The sequence below is a fragment of the Pteropus vampyrus genome, unplaced genomic scaffold (assembly GCF_000151845.1).
Source record: "Pteropus vampyrus isolate Shadow unplaced genomic scaffold, Pvam_2.0 Scaffold49, whole genome shotgun sequence".
NCBI lineage: Eukaryota > Metazoa > Chordata > Mammalia > Chiroptera > Pteropodidae > Pteropus > Pteropus vampyrus.
Window position 1 is genome coordinate 1,548,487 of NW_011888830.1, and position 19,777 is coordinate 1,568,263.

A 19,777-nucleotide genomic window follows, 5' to 3' on the forward strand; every position below is an offset into this window, starting at 1 on the left:
GCAAATGGAGAATGATATTTTGACCTCCCATTCTCTGAGTTGGGCTATTTTTTAAAAACATGGCTAATCAGACTCTATCCATGTCATAGAACAAGACACCATTTTCCCTGATGTTCTCTCTGGTCAAAAGAAATGACCATGAATTCAGAATTCTTCCAAAGTCAGACACGTGAGGGAGATGATTTTCCTTCTTTCATGTGTCCATATCGATATCTCTCCTTCCTTTGTTGAAAGTTTTGCTTTTTCAAAGATAAGACTGATAACCCCAGTTCAGAATGCCTCCTCTGGTACCCCTCCCGAGGCACACTGTGTTTGCCCTTCAGAAACTCACTCTTCCTTCACACCAGGCTTTCTTACAAGTTTTCTTGCCTACAGAGACCGCTCTCTCCTAGACAATTCTTGTCTCTATCAATGCCTTTGGTGCTCTCACAGCTTCTTACGTTGTCATTAAAAAACAAAAACAAAAACAAAAAACTGTTTCCAGTGAGTATTATCTCCCCAATTGGACTATTTTTTTTGAGGGCAGCGGCCCAATTATGTAATACTTATTAAATTATGCTTGTTCCTGAAAATAGAATTGGATAATTGACAAAACCAGTCTAGAGATAGAGTCTCTTGCCATTAAAGGACCAATTCGGATCTTCCCAAAATAATCCATGGGATGTTAATAAGTGCTCCATGAATAAAGATGGCACAATCAATTAAGTCTGGGGAATGTTAAAGAAAAACAGATTTTCCAGCTGCAGGACTTGTCAGAGCCTTTAAAATGCTCCTGTACATTATGAACCTGGTGAGGAGGAGCAGGATAGAGTCTATAGTATTTGTCAAATTTATTTGATCCTAGAATCCCTTTATCTTGGAGCATCTTGTAGTACTAGTGTGTCCACAGTTTGTGGAACCTACGACCTAATATATCCCTAGCACTGGGGTACACCTAGAATGCCATGTAGGATGCTTGTTCCAAGCAAGATGCACTTTGGCATCTAGCAGGAGGAAGAAGGCTGGGGTCATACCTGCCGTTTTCCAGTCCTGTTGGTTCCCCGGCCTGTGGTGCAGGACTTAGCCTAGCAGAGTCCCCACACAGGCTTTCCTTCAAAGGTATCCCCATGAGGATGGCAAGATGGGGGCCTGTGTTGTCTTTTCCCTTTGGCAGGCTCAAAACCTGCCCAGGCTTCCTGAAGTGACTCAGTTCCTCTCCTCCCTGGGCCTGCCTCGTGCAGTGCCTAGACACAAGTCTGTGTCTGGCTCAGTACTGGCCTGGCTGCTCAGACTGTGGGGGACTCAGAATACAAGCCATACATTCACTGGATTCCCAGATGGCCAGGGCCCCCAGCCAGCTGGGCCCACACTTCTTATCACACAGACTTCATTTATATGCCCTTCCGCGGGCCTTGTCAATGCATCCTTTCCTTTCCGTTCCCCTAGAGAGCCCATCCTGAAACCAGAAAGCAGCTCTGTTTCATCTCAAGAGCGAGAGAGAGAGAGAGCCCCTCTGTTCAGAGGGATGGTCAACTCTCCAGGTGCCAGCTTTGGCCCAGGGTATCAATGATCCTCCTTCCCTGCAGAGATGTGCCAGACCCTGCCCTCCAGGCACTCCCTGGCTAGGAAAGTGGCCCGATACCATCAGTGGAACACACAGCAAGCCCCTGCTAGTCTCTGTGAAGTGCTGGAGGCACTGGAATGATCACAGGCTGAGAGATACCTGGGCGTTGTCGAGGCAACAGAATGGCTCAGAGAGAGAGATGAGCTGGATCTAGAAGGATTGGTAAAGTTTTTTTTCTTTTTTAATAGTACTTTGGGCTTTTTTCCCTCTTGATTATAAAATAACTGCTTGACCACTGTACAAAACTTGAAAAATACACCTCTCCTTGCCCCCAAAACTAAAGGAATAAAGACTACTCCTATTGCAAATTTTTTCTCAATGCCCATAGATGTATTTTTTAATTAAAACTGGATGAGTTTTTGAATAAATATACATTCTCAGAACTGGTTCTTAACTTTAGTTGTCCATCACAATCACCTAAAACATCTGCATAAAAATAGTGACGCCCAGACGTCAAACTGAATAAGAACCTCAGAGGTTGCATTGATAGATATGTTAATTAGCTTATTGTGGTAATTATTTCATAATGTACACATGAATCAAAACATGGTTGCGCACCTTAGAGACATATGCAATTTTATCAATTATACCACAACAAATCTGAAAAAAATAAAATGATTCGAGAATTTTTTTAATCAATACTTGCTGATAAAAAGATATGAATTTTTCAAATTACACACATATACACACACACGCTCAGAATCTCGGAGGTTGAGGCCCAGGCATTGGTGTTTTTAAAGCATCAGGGAGAGCCGAATGTGTCCTCAGGTCTGAGAACCACATCTCTAGACCTCTAGAGGAGAGCTAACGCACCTCCGCCCATCCCAGCAGTGAGAACATCTGAGTCCCCCCATCCGATGGCAATAGCAGAGTCCAGAGAAGTCTCCCTCCCGCCATACACCAGTGGTCTTGCAGGCAGCAGCACCATCTGCCTTGGCTGCATCTTGGGAGATTGGTCTTGGGACCAGGGTCTGATGAGATCAGGGTCTGCGCTGGAATCTGGCCTCAGTGACTTGTGCCTAAGTCAGCAGCTGGGTCAAATCTTCAGTTCTCAGTGTGGCTGCATTGCTAAGCTGTCGTCATCTCCTAGAGCAGAGAATCTTTGGACATGGGCTTCTCGCCCTGTGTTGCCTTCACGAGAGGGGCTTTGAGCCACCCAGACAGGGATGCTCTTTAGATCCCTGACAGGTCGACCTCAGTGCTGTGGAGATTAAGGCTATGCTCCATCAATGACCCCAGGCACCCCGGGGCCACTCCCAAAGCCTGGGGCAGCTCAGGAGACCGCAGTGGTTCAGTCTCTTGGGTCAAAGGGCAAAAGGCTGCCGAATAAGTTGGGAGAGAGTATGTGTCGGTCGAAAGCACAGACTCTTGGAGCCCCCAGGCCATCATGCTGGCATGGCGCAGCCCAGAAGTGAAGGCTGGACGGTGAGTGCTCCGCTCTAGCGGCCGCTATGGGTAGTAGAGCAAAGGTCCTTCCTTGCATTTCTTTGGGGAGAAATGAGTCCCAGGAGACTCTTAGTCTGGGGCCTCAAGCCCAAGGTCAGCAAACTTAGCAATCAGGTCTTTCGGATTCCACGGACAGCATACCCAAGGAATGCTGAGTTGCAACCTGCCCAAGGCTACCCTCACGGACCCGAATCATCTCTCCACCCCTGTTCTCCCTCCTCTGCCCCTCCTCCCCATCCCACAGGACATGCCAAACTAATTTGTTTTCAGAACAATGAAGATCTAACTACTGAAGGGGACCTTCCAGAAAAAGGGGACCGACCTATCCTTCCCTTATACCATTTACTCTACTCTGCTCTAAAATGATCCTTCGGTAAGCCAGGACAACCTAAAGTGGGATGCCGTTCTGGTAGAGCATTCGGCTGCCTATTATACCTTTGTAGCTTCTTCTTATCTACAACTATTATATCATCGTATTCCCCTGTCTTTCAAAAACACCTCCGATGGATACAAACTCTTCTCTCACACATATACCATAATGTGTGTCCTGCTGTTTTATTTAGAGTTTCCAATTTTCCACTTTTGTGATAAAGATACTTTAAACCTCCTTATACACGAATCTTTGTAGTAAGTATGGGATTTCTGATGGAAGTAGTACTCCTGTATCGAAACTGAACAGAAGAGGCCATGAGGTGGGGAAAATGTTAGGCAAGCTTAATAATAACGAACTCCTGAATTCAGAGGAATATTAAAAATGTTTAATCAACCAATTGGAATTGAGGCCAGCTGTGGGAACAGCGCAGGGTTCCGGAGGTTTCCTGCTGGGCTAAGCATCATCCCTGTAGGCAATGAAGTATGTAAAGTGAGAGTTCTAAGGCAGAGCCTGGGGGACCTGGGGCAATAGAGAGCATTGGAAGATGCTCAGGAAAGTAGTTATTTATCAACTTGTGAGAATGGATTTTGATATTGCAGCCGTAACAGTGTTTGCCTGCTCAGTGTTTGCCAGTCAGAGATGGATGATCTCGTGGCTGACTCCAGGCAGCTGTAGGGTGCCCCAAGCCCTTTTCAAAACTCTTCTTGGCCACCACGTCATACACCTTAGTGGTGATGGCGGAGGACAAATATTTCTTTGCTTCCTTGTATGAGATGCCGGAAAAGCGAGACAGAGAAGGGTTTTTGACTTTCTCTAGACTTGAAGAAGTCCTTGGTCACGCTGGAAATAGGACATGAGGCTATTGCTAGTTCACTCTGAATGGACACGTTTCCCGTCAGACTTAATTTCACCCGGAGGCTTCTAGCCAGTTTTCTTAGGGACTGATAATACTTTGACAGCGCATGAAGGGAAAAACTATAAAATAGCTCCACGACACGCTGGTTAGGTCTTAGAAGAATGAATGTCTTTCACAGAAAAGGGTTTCAGAAATGTCCTGCTCACAAAACCTCATTTTCTACAACCACCTGTGTCAACATATTCAGCTCCAGAGGGATTTCAAATGAGTTGAAACTTTTACGAACTGTCACTCTCTTGTCCAAAAAATAAGCCTTCACCTTCACATCTAAGGTGTTTCCTTCTCACGACTGAGGAGGTGGCAGGACAAGTGTTCATCCCTATTCTGCATGGGGGCTCCTGAGGAGTCTGAGTTCTGGGGTTCCTCTGGTTCCAAGGGTCGTAAGTCCCCCTTTTGGTACAATCCTTAACTAACCCTATCAAACGGGCAGGGTGGGAAGTGGGGCTCAGGAACATATTCAATTGAAGATAAAGTGAGAAAAAAGAACATGATATATTATCAACATTAGGTACAGGCAGTGGGCTTTTATATATTTATTTCGGGATAATGCTTGCCTTTGGGCTATGGCATCTAGTGATCTCATCTGAATGGATCTCATCAAGGGTCATTTCCACTTAGATGAACTATACACACAGTCCCTGGTGGATCAGGTGGTATGTTGAGTCAATGCCTTTGTCAGGGTTAATTAAAACTGCACCACTAATTGCACTGACAAGTTAAACAGGCAAGGAGGACTTTATTCAAGACTACTGCAATAAAGGAGAGACTAAACTCGACTCCACTATAATAAAGGGCTAGAGAGTTTTCAGAGCTGGGGTGGGGGGATAGTAGACAACCTGTGTTTGCTAACTGGCTTTCATAATTGGAGTAAGGTGTCGAAGTCAGTCATGTGTCCTCCTACAGGACTGGGAGATGGGGGTCTTATCTCCTTCAATGTTTTCCTCTCAAAAAGATGGTCCCCAGGTCCTGGAGAAAAGGCATTTCCTGAGTTGTAAAACTAAACAGGTTGGGAGAAGATCCATATGTATTGCAAAGGGGCAGAGTAAAAATTTATAATTGAAAGTTTCCTAAAGTAAATGCTCTAAGAAAAGAAAAGTCCAGAGCCTACAGGCAGAAAGAAACCTGTTTGAAGTTTAGTGAAGTGGAAGAGACTGTTAAGGCTGTCTTGCTCGCCCTCTAAGGCAATCCACAAATGAACCACAAAATTTATTCCTCCTGCTTGGAAAGAACTCTGAACCCAGTGATCCATAAACTTGGACATCTCAAGTCCCTGTATGGGTACATTCTTAGGAATAGTCTGTTGAACTCATAACTGCTTCTTTTTAATGCTCTCAACCAAGAGTGTTTTCATCAAGTCAATAAACATTTATGAAGTATCTATTCCGTGCCAGACATTGTTTTAGGTATGAACAAGGTGGAAACTTCTCCTAAAAGAGACCTTACAGCACTGAAGGAGAAAGATGAGTAAATGAACATTTGAAATATAATGAGAGTTCTTCAAAAAAGTTAAATGTGGAGTTACCACATGACCCAACAATTTTACTCCTAGGTATCTACTCAACAGAAATAAAAACATGTCTACACAAAAGCTTGTATAAGAATGTTCGTAACAGCATTATTCATAATAAACGAAAAGTAGAAACAAACCAAATGTCCATCAACTGATAAGTGCTCTGATAAACTAATAAATCAAATTTGATCTATGTGTATTATTCGGTCTACAATATTATTCAGCAATAAGAAGGAATGAATTACTGATGATGTTACAACATGGATGAACCTGGAACAGTGTTTTCAGTGAAAGAAGCCAGTCACAATGGGCCACATATTGTATGTTTCCATTTGGATAGAAGGTCGAAAACAGGCAAATCTATAGAGACAGAAAGATTAGTGGTTGCCTCGGGCTTTGTGGGTTGGGGGAAATGGGGAGTGACTGCCAATGGGTACGAAATTCTTTGGTGGAGAAGTTTGATTATATTCACAAAATTACGGTTGTGGGAAAATGGAAAGAGCACCGGATTTGTCCTCAGAAGACCTGGTTGTAATCCCGCAAGTACCATATACTTGATTTGTCCAATGATATGTCCTTTGAGCAATTTTCTCCACCTCAGTGATCTCCCCATCCATCCACCCAGCTGCCCAAACTAGAAGCTTGCGAGTCATGTGACACGCACCCCTTCCGACCCCTCGCTGCCTCTGGATAGTTTGCCTTCAAGTCCTATTGATTCTACAATCTTTTAAAATGACCTGTCCTCTCCATTTCCACTCCTGCCTTTTGCCAATATCGTCTGTCACTGAACTTTCGCAACAGCCTTCTCTCGGGCTCGCCACTTGAGTCTAATCCCTCCCGCCTCCATATTGCTGGGAGAGTGGTGTTAGTAAAAGAAACCACGTGTCACTTTCCTGCTTAAAATCATTCCATGGTTCATTTCTGTGTCATGATAGCAAACACCCATACAATGCCTTGTGCCCGAAGGTACCATTCTAAGGGTTTTGGTGCATTCACTCGAATCCTCACGTCGATCTATGCAACAGAGGAAGGAATTGGGTGCACAGAGGTAAAATGATTTGCTGAAGGCTGTGCAGCTGCTTCAGTGTGGAGCTGGGAATGAACCCAGGGAGCCCAGCCAGGGGTCTGTGCTTACAACTATCACACAAGATGCCTCGCCAAGACGGAGGCCAAACTTCTCCCTGTGACCGAGGCCATGGCTACCTCCAGCCTCTCTGTCTCCTCTGCTCTGGCATTACTGAGCTGCCTGCAGTTCCTCAAAAGGGCCTCGCTCTTCTGGGCCTTTGGACGACGCCTTCCATCCCAGCCGGGTTCTGGAAACCCTGGTCCTTCAAGACTTGTCTTTGAAGATGTTGGACAAGTTTACCCAAAGCTGGTTGGCCAGGGGCTAGCACAGGTGCCTGGCTGAAAATAGGTGTTGAGTAAATGTCAGCGATTGAAATGAAAGGAACTAAGAAAGGCAAGAGGAATTAGGGTATCGAGGATGTCAGAGGCATTTCACATACACGTTCCCAGGAGTCCCATCAAAATCGCTGTCCCGTGGTCTGTCCCTCTCCCAGGCCCTGCCCTCTGGTTAATCTGACAGATGAATCCTACTGATGTGTCCTCACGTGTACTGCTCCTCTGGGGTGGTCATGCAGGGCCCACTCCTCGTTAAGCCGTTTCCCAGCTTACGAGAGCCAGGACAAGTAGGTGTCGGTGGCACTTTCCTCCAGTGGAAACCAACCCATTTATTTTGTTTACTTGGTTATTTTTCTGCCACTAACATTCTCTTCCTAGCCAATGATCCAAGTACACATGGGATGTCACCATGTACCTCTAAGGAAAGCGTGCCCTCCCCTCCGCAGGGCTGACTGCCCCTTCGTCAGTGTTTTGAAAGGGCTCTGGGACCGCAGGCTAAGGGATCCCTGCTTTGTTCGAGGGTGAGCACCAGCTGGGGACAACGTGCTAAGGTGAGGGGTACTGGGGTTACCCTCGGAAATGGCGCATGTGTCTGTGACAGTGTCCCACTACTGGGGGTCTTCCCGCCTTTCTGGTTCCTCCTTGCATGACATCTGAGTCAGAGTCCCCCTTGAGCCCCTCTTCATTGCTCCCACAGGCTTCAGCCTCCAGGACGAGGGTCCCCAGCTCCCCTGCAGCAGACGCCAGGAGCTCTTTGAAACTTGTCCTTGGTCTCTAGAATCCTGACTCTGAGGCCGGGCATTCCAACAGCAACTCTGGGTGCGGATCTTGGAAAGGCCACTTCAAAACTGTTCTAGCCCAGGCCCCCATGACAGGCTCTGCTTCTGTGAGGTTTGCAAGGTGCCAAAAACATCTCCGGTGCCCCAGTAAGAACAGCCAATGGAAGCCACGGCCAGGACCCCTCCCACTCCCCCGCTCAGTGACACCCCGGTCGCCTGCCTCTCTCCTCTGTCTCTCCCGACTTGGTACTGAAGTGAGGATCCGGCAGCCTGAGTCTGCAGAACCCTGTTTGCCCTGTGGTTCCCAGACAGAGCCTCAGCCTCTCCAAAGATGGCCTGGAGACAGCTGCTCCTGGTCTCCTGCCTCTCAGCTGCTATGTTCCTGTCCAGTGAGTGTGGCGAGACCCCAAGGATGGACTGATGTTGAGGCTGCTCAGGTGGCCCAGGGAGAAAAGGGGGTGCTTATTTATAAGACAGGCGTGCCTGGTGTGTGTGTGTGTGTGTGTGTGTGACAATACAACACAGAGAAAACAGCTTGTCTTGTGGTTTCTTGGGGAGATTGGCTCTGGGCTGGTGTGTGTGGGACCCAAGACTCCACACCAGAGACTGGCAGGTCACAGAGCTTGGGAAGGTCTATCCTGGCCTGGCCGGGGATGAGGGTCCTCTAGGTGTGCTCCAGCCCTCGCTCTCTGCTCTCATCTCACAGTGCCGCAGGAGGGGTCCAGTGCATCGGTGGGCATCAACCAGGTCTCTGGACAAGAGGCTCAGGAAGGTGAGTGCAGGGGCCAGCCAGGAGTGCAGGGTGAGTGGGCCAGCTCCTGTGGTAGCCCTGGTGAGCTCGTCCTGGTTGTCACTGGCCTCTTTTTGGTTTCAGGCGTGGACCAGAAGGTTTTCCTGCAAGAATCAGATGCCTCAAGTTTCCTCAAGAAGCATGGCAAGCGGCTCCCCAAACCCCGAAACGAGCTCATCGGTAAGGATGTTGGTGGCCTGCCTTCTGCTGGCCCCCCGGTTCCCCCTCGCTCCCAGTCAGCTGGACTGCAGGGACCACAAGGGGCCACAGGCTAGAGGTAGGCCCTCGGGTATCAAAGTGACTGCAGCTCTTAAAGTTCCGCATGTCTTATAATTGTTGGTCACATCTTTGATTGACTATGTTGTCAGGATAAGGAACAAAAAGGGACAGTGCCACATGCACTTAACAGTGATGAGATACATCCTGATTTCAGAAAGTTAAAAACACAAAGAGGAAAACCCACATTTTAGTCGAGAACAAGGTATCTCGGTGTGGGCTTTTTGGGGGACCGTACACCTTATGTGCAAGGGTGACAGCACTGCGAACAGGAGGCGGGCACGTGGACTCGGCGCTGGGACTGTGGGTTTGGTGACAGCTTTGCTGCTAAGTGGCCTTGGCCACTTCCTCTCCCTGGGTCCAAGTTGTCTGATGTGCAAGCCCCTGAATGTGTGGTGATCTGCCAGCAGTGTTTTTTTTAGTCTTCATTTCCAATGCACTTGGAAGGCTTTTGAGCTTCAGCCTGAAGTAGGCCCTGGTGTCCCCTGCCTGGCATGGACCTCATTTCCATGACCTGCCGACCCTTGAAGGCATTGGAGTTTACTGCCCTTGAACGAGTCTTCCAAGGACTCTGAGCACGGACTGTCTCTGTGTCTATAGCTCGATTCATTAATTGTGCGTGTGTCTGAATAAAGTCTTTGTGTTGCTCGGCTCGCTCGGCAAGGTAACTTGCTCAGTAAAAATAACAGGACTGTTTTCAAATGGTGAGGAAGAAGCAAGCAGAAAACTCTGGGAGATAAAATGCCTTTAAAAAAATTGGATAGATATTAAGCACACTGAGAAAATCTCCAGGCCTCACAAGACTTGGGATTTAAAAGTTAACAAATGTCAAGAAACACTGAAAAGGCTGGTAAGATGGAGGTTGGGCAGCTCTTGATAGAAATCAGAGAAGCAAGCTTCTGACAGGCTCTACTGATGGGAACGGCTGGGAGTTTAGGAGGCAAACAACTTCCATCCTCGGAGGCTGAGCAGAACAATGAGACACGTGACTAAGCCAGAGGTCCCTCGTCTCGAACGGAAGCTCAGGTGTCAGTCGTGGGGGGCCAGGACAGATGGTGAATACCTAGGATGTACCTGAGTTCATGTGCTGTCACCTGGCCAACTGCTGTGAATGGGCAGAACAGTGTCCAATAATAGGTAGAAGGAGTGACACTTTGATAAAATCGAATCTGAAACCAGGAAACAGTCATCTACCATCTCTAAGCTTCTGGGTAAAGAGCCAGGTCACTTTAGGGAGAAAAGAGGCACGAAGCTGATGAAATGCACGTACTTGAGAAGGGATGTACACAATGCATAGTGTCTCCCAAACTGAATTGTTCTTATTCATTGCTGAGTCAAAGGTCCAATTTGGGACACCTCTAAAGTCAATTTGGGAAGACAGTTATTTTTCTCCAGTACGCAGGGATGGAAAATGCTTCTTTAGGAACTGGTGGTGGCTCATGAAGCATCTGCTTCCTAGAACCTAAGCACCCTGTGCCCCCACAGCAGCTTCCTGTTACTTGGAGCATCACTGGGGCTTATGGCAGGCCCTAAGGGACATGCTGCCATTCACAGTGTGTTCTAACCAGTAGTAGAGCGTGGTAGCCTGGAGCTCTGGCTCCAGCCCCAGCTCTACCTTGACCAGCTGTGTGACCTTGATTAGGTCACGGCACCTCTGTGAGCCTGAATGCCCTTCTAAGAAATGTGTGGATGTGGGGCAAGGTGTGAGGCATGAGGCAGGACTGGAGTACCAATCCCTCTCGCCAGACTAAAGATTCCTGTAACTACGTAGGTCAAGGCACAAGTGTGGGAAAAACATGGGATTTACCGAAGGAAGCTGCACTGAGACCAATTCACAGATAACTTGAGTTTTCATTTGTTAAATACTATAAACGTGATATAATTAATGACTCATTCATTATTCTTAAAAGCCCTTTCTTTCATGAAGGACTTGAGATGGTCAGCATTACTGTTTCCGCATAGAGATACTGCTATTGTTTCTCCCAACACCGTTATGCTGAGTGTGTCGGGAACCAGCGGCTCTCCTCAGTCTCTGCTTCCATCATCGACCACCCCCTCCTCCTGTGCGTGCGAGCTGGTGGGGGCGACAGTGCTTCGGTCCCTCGCCCCCATGATGTGGGGGGAATCATGGCTCATCTCATGGGAGGAATGAGGTGTTCTGAGAGGCCAGTCCCTCCAGCACCAGACATGGCCGTCCGGTTGTTATGGATTTTTTTTTCAGCTGAAGCCCAGTTCAAAGAAATATCTTGAAATGAAGAGAGCTTTACATAATTTCCACTCGATAACCACAGCTCTCACACCGAATGTGAAGACTTAAGGGCAGAAATGAGTGAACTTGGAAACTAACTTACTTTACCTGTAAAAATCTAAAATCTAGAGCTATTTTTTTTCCCCCTGGGCTAAATTAGAACAGGTGAGGAACAGCTGCACCTGCTGGTGAGGTGAGTTCAGGTGGGGATTCCCTCTGGGCTCAAAGCACTGTTGGCGAGCTTTATTATTCAACTGCCATGGGATGGTGAGGCATGGGGCAGGACTGGAGTACCAATGTATGTGTTCTTTGCAAGAGGTTTCACTTTTCACTGGGGTGTTTTTTCGTGCCTCTAATTTCATAATGCAGAACTAGGATTCCTCATAATAAGGTTTACAGCCAACTTTACTGGAATGCATTGCTTTACAAAATAAGGAGACCTGCAATTGGTATTTCCGTTAGGAACTTTGCCTGACAACCCCATATCCTATACTAGTCATCCATTGCTGTGTAACAAATAACCCCCAAACCTAACAGTTTAAACAAATTACCTCTCAAATTTAGTAGCTTAAAACAATGAACATTATTGTCTCACAGTTGCTGGGGTCAGCAAACTAGGTATGGCTTAGCTGGTCTATCAACTAAGGCTCAGGGTCTATCAACGGGTTACAGTCATCTCAAAGCCTGACTGCGAGGTTTGTTTTCAAGTTCATTCACATGGCTGTTGGCAAGCTTCAGGTCCTTGCTAACCACTAGTCAAAGACATCAGTTTTTGCCACAACGGGGCCTCTCCCTAAGACAGCTTACACCGTAGCGGACGGCTTCCCTCCGAGACAGACAGAGAGAGAGAGAAAGGGAGAGAAGCCTAGTGGAAGCCACAACCTTGCTTGTAACCTATCTGTGAAGTCACATCCCATCACTTTCGCCATATTCTGTTCATTAGCAATGAGTCACTAGGCCAGCCCCATATAAGGGGAGACAGTCACCTAAGGGCATGCGTCCTAGGGAACATCTCAGACTCCCTACCACGTGCCATTGCTGTGCACTGCAGAATTCTAACTTCGTCGTCATAATGCCTTTTAATAGAGGGACAGAATCTCTTTTACTTGCCTCTGTAATCCCAGCGCCCAGCATACATTCTGGCTGTGATAGGTCCTCAAAGATGCTAAAAGGACTTGAAGGTGTTACTTAATGGGAAATGAACTTCACGTTGGATTAATCCCTCATAGAATTCATTTCTGGCCACTGGACTTCTGGTTTCTAAGTGGCCTCGTACTTGGACACATCACTAACTCTGGGCGGAGCTAAATCGCTTCACTTTTGGGGGTCTCGGTCTTCTCATTTGCACCATGAGGCGGCTGGATGGGAAGACTTCCTAGGTCTTTCAAGTGTGAGAGTCTCTGGCAGGAGTAATGCATTTCGGTGAAGCCCCATCCCCATTCCTCACACAAAATACCTTTCCGACAAGATTGAGTCTCTTAGGCAAAATGCTTGATGTTCCCCTAAATGTGTGCAGCGGCCCTCATTCTCACCTCTTCCCTCTTCCCAGCGGAGAACAGGCAGAAACTGTGGACTGACGAGCTGCACAGAGAATATTCTGAGGAATTACAAGAGTTGGAGAGCTTCGCGGAGGTGAACGGTGAGAGCTCTCAGCCAGCATCCCCGGGGATGTGGGGCTTTGTGGGAAAATCACGGTTTGCCTCTACTTCTCCCTGAATTTTTATTAGAGGAAGAGAAGCTCTTTCATGTCCATGGGAGTCTTGAAAAGAAGGGAGAACGTCATAAAATGGCAAGAGAACTTGAGAGGGGATAGAAGACGACAGAACCCCTCAGTTACCAGAGGCCCAGGGGCTGTGGGGCTGGGAGAATTTGGGGCTGACTATGCTTTCTCCTCGTACATGGGGATCACCGTGGTGGCTGGTGTTCTCTATCTTAGCACCTACACTAGTGGCTTAGCTCTGGAAGAGTTGGGTTGGGAGGATTTCAAACTGACTTTCGAGGCCTTGGATTTACATCAGTGTAATGGCTCCAGGAACTACTCATCCAGGAAAACTAAGGCCTTCGTTTACCAAGTCACTATAATAAGCATCTTATTGACTGGTGGAAGCAATGCAGGAAAACTCAGAGCACTGGTCTCCAGTGCCCTGCCTCGTGCCCTCCCTACTTCCAACACCAACATTTACAGCCGATGCAGAGGCTCCAACTCACCCATAGCATCGGACACCTGCACGTTTCTACATGTTTGCTGGTGCCTTACCCAGCTGCTGTTGGCATCTTCTTTGCTAAGCCACCGCCTCTGCTTCAGTGTGCCTTACCAGGGAATTAGCACTTCTCAACCCTGCCCTCTACCCTGAGCAGACAGACGGGGCTCCTGCCTCCCCCACCCCAGGAAACGCTGATTTCATCAAGGCCTCAGTGAGGACAGCTGTGTGTGGGCATGGGTTGGAAGGCTTTAAAGGGAGGCTTTATTTTTGAATCACGGCTTTCCATCGGGTTGAATGGCTTTATTTTTGAACCACAGCTTTCCATAGGGTTGAATCTGACTTTGAATCTAAGTGTTGTCAAGTGTCACCATAGCAAAAATTTGTAGATACATTTAATAGGGATCAAATCAGCAGGCCCGTGCGTGTTGCACGCGTGTGTTTTTTTTCTCTTTTGGTTTTCTCCCAACTTCCAGACTGATATGCTCCTGAGCAAGCGCCACGTGCACATGAGCTTGGCCCTAAGGCCCCAGGTTCGGTGACCTTTGTTAAAGAAAGTCAGCGATTTCTGTTCTGAAGTTGTCACCGCCTAGCTTGTTGGCTCTGGTGGATTTGGGAGGTAACACAGCCTTAGGGCATCTTAGTGAAAAGAATGCGAATACCGGGTACCCAAAGGCTGCAGGCCATGCCCATTACTCTTCAGGTGGCACCTGGCTGAGCTCTGCACACAGGTGTTGGGCTTGGACCCTGGCAGACCAAACTTTCCTGGAAACATCCTGGAACAACTTGGGCTGCTAACTTCTGTTGGAGATTTGTTTACCTTGGTGGACAGCTTTGGGAGAGGCATTTAAAAAATGAGAATGTGGCCTCCAAAATTCCTTTAGCGTTTTTTTTACTCACAGAATTCATAACAGCATTTTATTTTGTGCCTTTAAAATGTTTCAAGTCCAGATCTCTAACATTGGGTGGAAAACATTCAGTTTTCCCTTTCATGATAAATTAAGATGAGAGGTTAGGCTCCTCAGGGATGACAGATCCTCTACCAAAGCCAGAGGAGACTAAGATCAGGGGCCTCAGGCCTTGCCCACAGCTATGAAGACAAGGCACAGGCCTTCAGGCCTGTGACAGCAGCTGTTGTCACTGATGAGCAGCAGCTCCATCGGGCACCGGACGGAACCACCTAATCCTTAACTCCAGACTCTGAGGCCTTATAATTTCCATTTTACGGAAATACCCAAGGTGACATAGTAAGGGATCTGAACTAAGCCAGCAAAGCTCTGTTCTTGCAAATGAAAGATGATTAAATGCACAGCGGTCCTGGAAATCTTCAATGCAAGAACTGGCCCATGAGGATAGAGTGAGGGGGTAAAGCAGAGGGACCCAGAGGGGGTCTCCCCAGGCCTTGAAGGAGGCAGAGAGGTGGAGTGAGCCCAGTGGCCTGAGGATAACTACTGATAAAGGAGAAACATTTCAATTTCCTCCTCTTCCCTTGTCTCTGCCCCAGAACACTGACTGCTGCCCAGTGGCCAGAAAGCTCTCCCCAGGGGTAGCGCTCAGAGCCCTTCTCTGGGACCCCCACTCTCCCTCGCCCTCATCGGGACTCTCGTTTCAGTTAGCTATCTTGATCTCACAATGTCACCTAGTCTTGGAATAACTGAGAGCACTTGGATGTTAGTCCCCTCCCCGATATTCTGGCTTCATAAAAGCAAATGCTGAGGGATTACCATGGGTGACCAGAAGGACTTGGGTTTCCAGTGGAGGAATTTTAGGCAGGTGGTCTGGAGAGAGACTTCTGGACAATGACCTTCCTGAGGGCCTTAAAGCCCCCCCAGGAAGGCCTCTCTACCAATCCACCCAGGACGCTGGTCCTGGTCTGCGGAAGGGGGCCAGGAAGGGTTAGAGCTTCACTGGGCTCTGCATTGGCTGCAAAACCACCAGCTCTGCACGGCAAAAGTAAGTTTGAGTTTCTGCCTCAGAAAGCTCCAGGATAAACAGTGTGCTGAGCTCCCACTTCCAAGGCCTATGTGGCGGCACGGCCTGCTTCGACCTTCCAGGCCAGAAGCCTGGGTCAGGCCATCGGACGTTGGCTGCATGACAAAGGATGCTTAGCCACACGTGGTCCCCCACACTGTCAGGGCCTCTGGTCTTTACCAGGGAGGCCTTCCCTTTGAGTGAAAAGGTCTGAGAAGAATCTGGCATGCCCTGAGGTGGGAGGGATCAACTTCTATGTCGCAATCGTGTTCTCAAGACTGGCTAAGAGTAGCTAGCCCACCCAGCCTGAGAACTATCTGAATGGCCTACACCGAACACCCAAGCTCCTGCTTGAGAGTGACACTGAGCTCCAGGCTGTCCTTGAGATACCAAGTCCCAAAGGGGATTTCAGCACCAAGGGTAGCTAGCACCAAGTCCAAGCTCAGGAAGGAAACACTGCCAGCAGCCTCAGGGCCTGAACACCTAGTGGTAAACAGGGACCCTTTCTGTCGAGGATATCTGGCTCTCACAGGTGCGAAGAACCCCAGGGACACGCATTTTCTCCACACTCTGAGGCCACCAGGACATTCTGTTAGCCCAGTGCCACAGAGGATGTGTTTCATTAGCACTGAAGTCAGGTTCACAGGCTTCTGATCCTTATGACTTCTGTCAGGACTTCCCATCCTCCCAACGCTTTTGAAATACTTAAAAAAAAAAAATTGTGGTAAAAGATACAGAACATAAAACTTGCCATCATAATTTTAAGTGCACAATCCAGTGGCATTTAGTACATGCGCAGCGTTGTGCCATCGTCACCGCAATTTACAAAACTCTTCCATGTGTCAGACAGAAACTCTCCCCGTTACGCAAGAGCTCTCCACGCTCCTGCCCCTGGTGACCTCTGCCTTCTGTTTCCAGGAATTTGCCTATTCTAGACATTTCGTAGAAGTGGAATCACACAGTATTTGTCTTTTTGCACCTGGCGTATTTTACTTCGCATGTTTCAAGGTGCATTCATATCACAGCCTATAACAAGAGGTCATCCCTTTCGATTGCTGAATCATACATGCATATATCTCGCATTTCGGTTTATGTTTTCATCTGGTCATTTTCAGTTCTCTTAGGTATATCCCTGGGAGTGGAATTGGTGGCTTAAATGGTAATTCTGTTTAACTTTTTGAGGAGCCGCATGAATGCTTTTAAATACTTAAGTTCTTGTGGTATCTTGTGGCAGCAGCCTCGAATGGCATCAGGAGCCTAAGCCTACAACTGCACACACATGTTCCTCGGAATAAAATTGGGATTTTCTTCCTCATCAAAAACTCCCTTCTGATCTTTTTAGCCTTTTACTATGAAAGATTTCAAATATATGTAAAAGTTTAGAGTATAGCGAAGCCCCACACAACACCACCCAGAATCAAACAGATATCCAGATGTCCCCATATTTGCTTCATCCACCCCTTTTCCAGTTAATGTTAAAAATATTATTTTTAAAGCTTAGAAAACAGAACAGTGTGGAGGAAAAGTTACTCATGATCCCATCATTCAAAGCTGACATTTCCTTCCATGACTTTTTCAATGGTACAGCTTGTAGTCTATTTTTACTACTATTTTGTTACTTTTGCATTTTGTTTCTAAGTTGTTATAACTTCCGATAGTTTCTGCATAAGACCCTCCCCGCTTTGCTGGCTGTGTAGGCAAAGATCCCTGAACTGGAATGCCTAACCCTGGCTTTGGCTCTGCTGGCACCCAGCTCCATGACTGTCATCTGTTTGGGCCTGATCCTTAAAATGAAGCCTCTGGACACGGTGTTCTCAGGCCCTGGCAGCTCTAGCATTTGATATCTGCCAACAAGGCACACACAAAGGTGGTTCATGGCACCACCAGCAGGGCAGTTTGAGTTGACAGCTGCCCAGAGAGCTCGGTGGCTATCTTCAGGTCAGAGTCCCCGCTATCCTAACACGGCTTCATCTCTCCTCCCCAGAACAAAAAGAGAAAAACCGGGAAGCTATTGACCAATGGCACCAGTGGCATTAGGACGGACTATACCCGTCATATCTCTATAACCGCCACAACTGATCTCATCATGACAAACCCAGAAGATGGAGCCTGAAATACACGTACACATCCCAGGTGTTTAATTCCAGGTGCTGGAACAACTCTCTCCCCACCAAGAGACCCCCTTCAAAGGGCCTCAACTTGGGACCCGATGTAAACACACGGGCCTTCTGTTCTGATGCATTAAAATGCCCTGGCTTTAGCTTCTTTGCAGATGAATGTCTATGGGGCGGCCTACACCAAACTTACAGATTTCTCCTTGCTTAGCCACAATGAAAAGAATCACAGTAAAGAGAAAAGATTACATGTTTGCTTATCGCTTGCAAATAAAAATGCTGAATCAATACCGTGAATTATCTTCTTGAGTCTCAAATAAAGCAGGTGTCAACCTGTCTCCCCCGAGTGACAATGTTACTCATGCTGACTCAGGCATTTCGAAGCTTGAGCTCAGGTCTGTGGCTCACCACTTCCTCAGTATGTCTCAGCAGTCACAAGGATGAAGGAACAATGTGAACACAACTGTTTTCGTAAAATCACTCTCTGCGACGCTTACTGAGCCCAGGTGCTTCTCTGAAGTCTTAACGTTCAACTGCAGTTTTTTAAATGACGTCAATCAGAAGCCGGGGTTACAGCAAGGACAGCTATAACTCAAACCAGAAAACACATAAAATTGAGTTTTGGTATCATTTCCTTTTTATTTATAGTGCCTTCATTAGATGCCTGGGGCTGGCATAAAAAGCAGCACAAACTGGGTGACTTAAAACAATAAAAATTCATTCTCTCACAGTTCTGAAGGCTGGAAGCCTGAAATCAAGGTGCTGGCAGAGCCACTCCCCCTCCAAAGGCTCTAGAGGAGGCTCCTCCCTCATCACTTCCAGCTTCAGGTAGCCCAGTCATTCCCTGGCTTCGGGCAGCTTCACTCCAATCTCTGCGTCCATTGTCATATGGCCTCCTTCTCTCCCCACGTCTTCACATCATCTTCCCTCTGTGTCTTCCTGCATCTCTCTCCTCTTATAAGGACACCAGTCATACTGAATTAAGAGTCTACCTTACTAATGTCATCTTAACCTGATGACATCCGTAAAGTCTCTATTTCCAATAGGGTCACACTCATAGGCATTGGGGGTCAGGATTTCAACACATCTTTCGTGGGAACACGATTCAACCCACAGTGGTCCCCCTTTCTCCTTTGCTAAGCACTCTGCCTTCCTGCCCCAGACTCGGTCTCTCTCCTTCTTCCACCCTGGCTCTCGACGACCTTCAGGAATCCCACACTGAGAACGCGGAAGACTCAAGAGCAACTTAAGCAGGCACCTCTGTGGGGTCACAGCACTCAGAAGGATAGGGAAGATTCCAGATGAAGAATAAGCATCCACTCTTGGCCACTCCCTGTCCCCATCCCTGGGTCCTCCGCTTCCCCCATGACTTGGGTCCCTGGCCAGCTAGTCCAGCCTGCTTTAGAGTTAGAGGTTGGGCTTCCAAGGCAGAATAGGGCCACTTTCCTTTGAGGAAAAGCTGCTCAACTGTAAAATACTCCACCAGAGGTGTGGCTATTTATGAGATAAGGATGCTTTGCAAAGAATGCACATATTTTAAATAATTTTTAAAAAGTAGTAAAATCTTTAAAAACATTCCAGTGATGAAGTGATTATGCATTTTCCAAGTGACCTCATTCATACAGTCAGCACTGTGTTTTCTCATGCAAACTCCGAGCAGGTGCTGAACCGGCCTTGAGAAGGTAGGAAGGGCAGTGGGCAAATGCCACTGTCAACTGTTACCGAGGCTGATAGAAGAGAGGGGCCATTCTCCACCCAGCAGTCCTGCAGTCATAACCCGCTGACTCAGGCCTGGGGCACAAGTCTGGTCACAAAGAAGTCAAAGCAGTGATGTGACATTATCGTGTTAAATGTGCCTTAAGTGACAGGATCGGGAGCTGGGACTGCAAAATATTTTCATCATGCTCTTTTGGAAATCACTCAGGTATTTGCTCTGAAGTTATGTTACCAACACGTACCTCAGGTGTCTGTGGGCGTCTAAACTGGATCAAGTAAGAATGCTCTCAAAGAAAACAAGGAGAGTAAAGGGAAGTTCTCGCAGGCTTGAAAACACGTGCACAAAATATTCAACTGAAAACTGCATTTCGGCACTTAAAACACTCTTTACACTTTTATTCATCCTTATTCAATCTTTTTTTTTAAACAATAT

At 47.4% G+C, this 19,777-nt stretch overlaps 1 protein-coding gene across 2 annotated transcripts; it reads left to right on the forward strand.

Moving 5' to 3' along the window:
* Positions 1–7,721: 7,721 nt before the first annotated feature.
* UCMA (upper zone of growth plate and cartilage matrix associated) lies at positions 7,722–18,666 on the forward strand. Of its 2 annotated transcripts, XM_011359609.2 has the most exons (4): positions 7,722–8,417; positions 8,735–8,998; positions 12,892–12,981; positions 17,499–18,666. In XM_011359609.2, the coding sequence occupies exons 1-4, from the start codon at positions 8,360–8,362 to the stop codon at positions 17,549–17,551; spliced, it is 465 nt and encodes a 154-aa protein (XP_011357911.1). In that variant the 5' UTR covers positions 7,722–8,359; the 3' UTR covers positions 17,552–18,666. The 2 variants fall into 2 exon arrangements, with proteins under 2 accessions (XP_011357911.1, XP_011357910.1); XM_011359608.2 differs by lacking the exon at positions 17,499–18,666 and having other exon boundaries at positions 12,892–13,081.
* The last annotated feature ends 1,111 nt before the right edge of the window (positions 18,667–19,777 follow it).

Excerpts from the sequence above, each read along its gene's own strand:
- UCMA (XM_011359608.2), top strand. The coding sequence starts at position 8,360 with ATGGCCTGGAGACAGCTGCTCCTGGTCTCCTGCCTCTCAGCTGCTATG. Across the intron at positions 8,418-8,734 it reads AGCTGCTATGTTCCTGTCCA|TGCCGCAGGAGGGGTCCAGT; the intron begins GTGAGTGTGGCG and ends CTCATCTCACAG. Across the intron at positions 8,999-12,891 it reads ACCCCGAAACGAGCTCATCG|CGGAGAACAGGCAGAAACTG; the intron begins GTAAGGATGTTG and ends CCCTCTTCCCAG.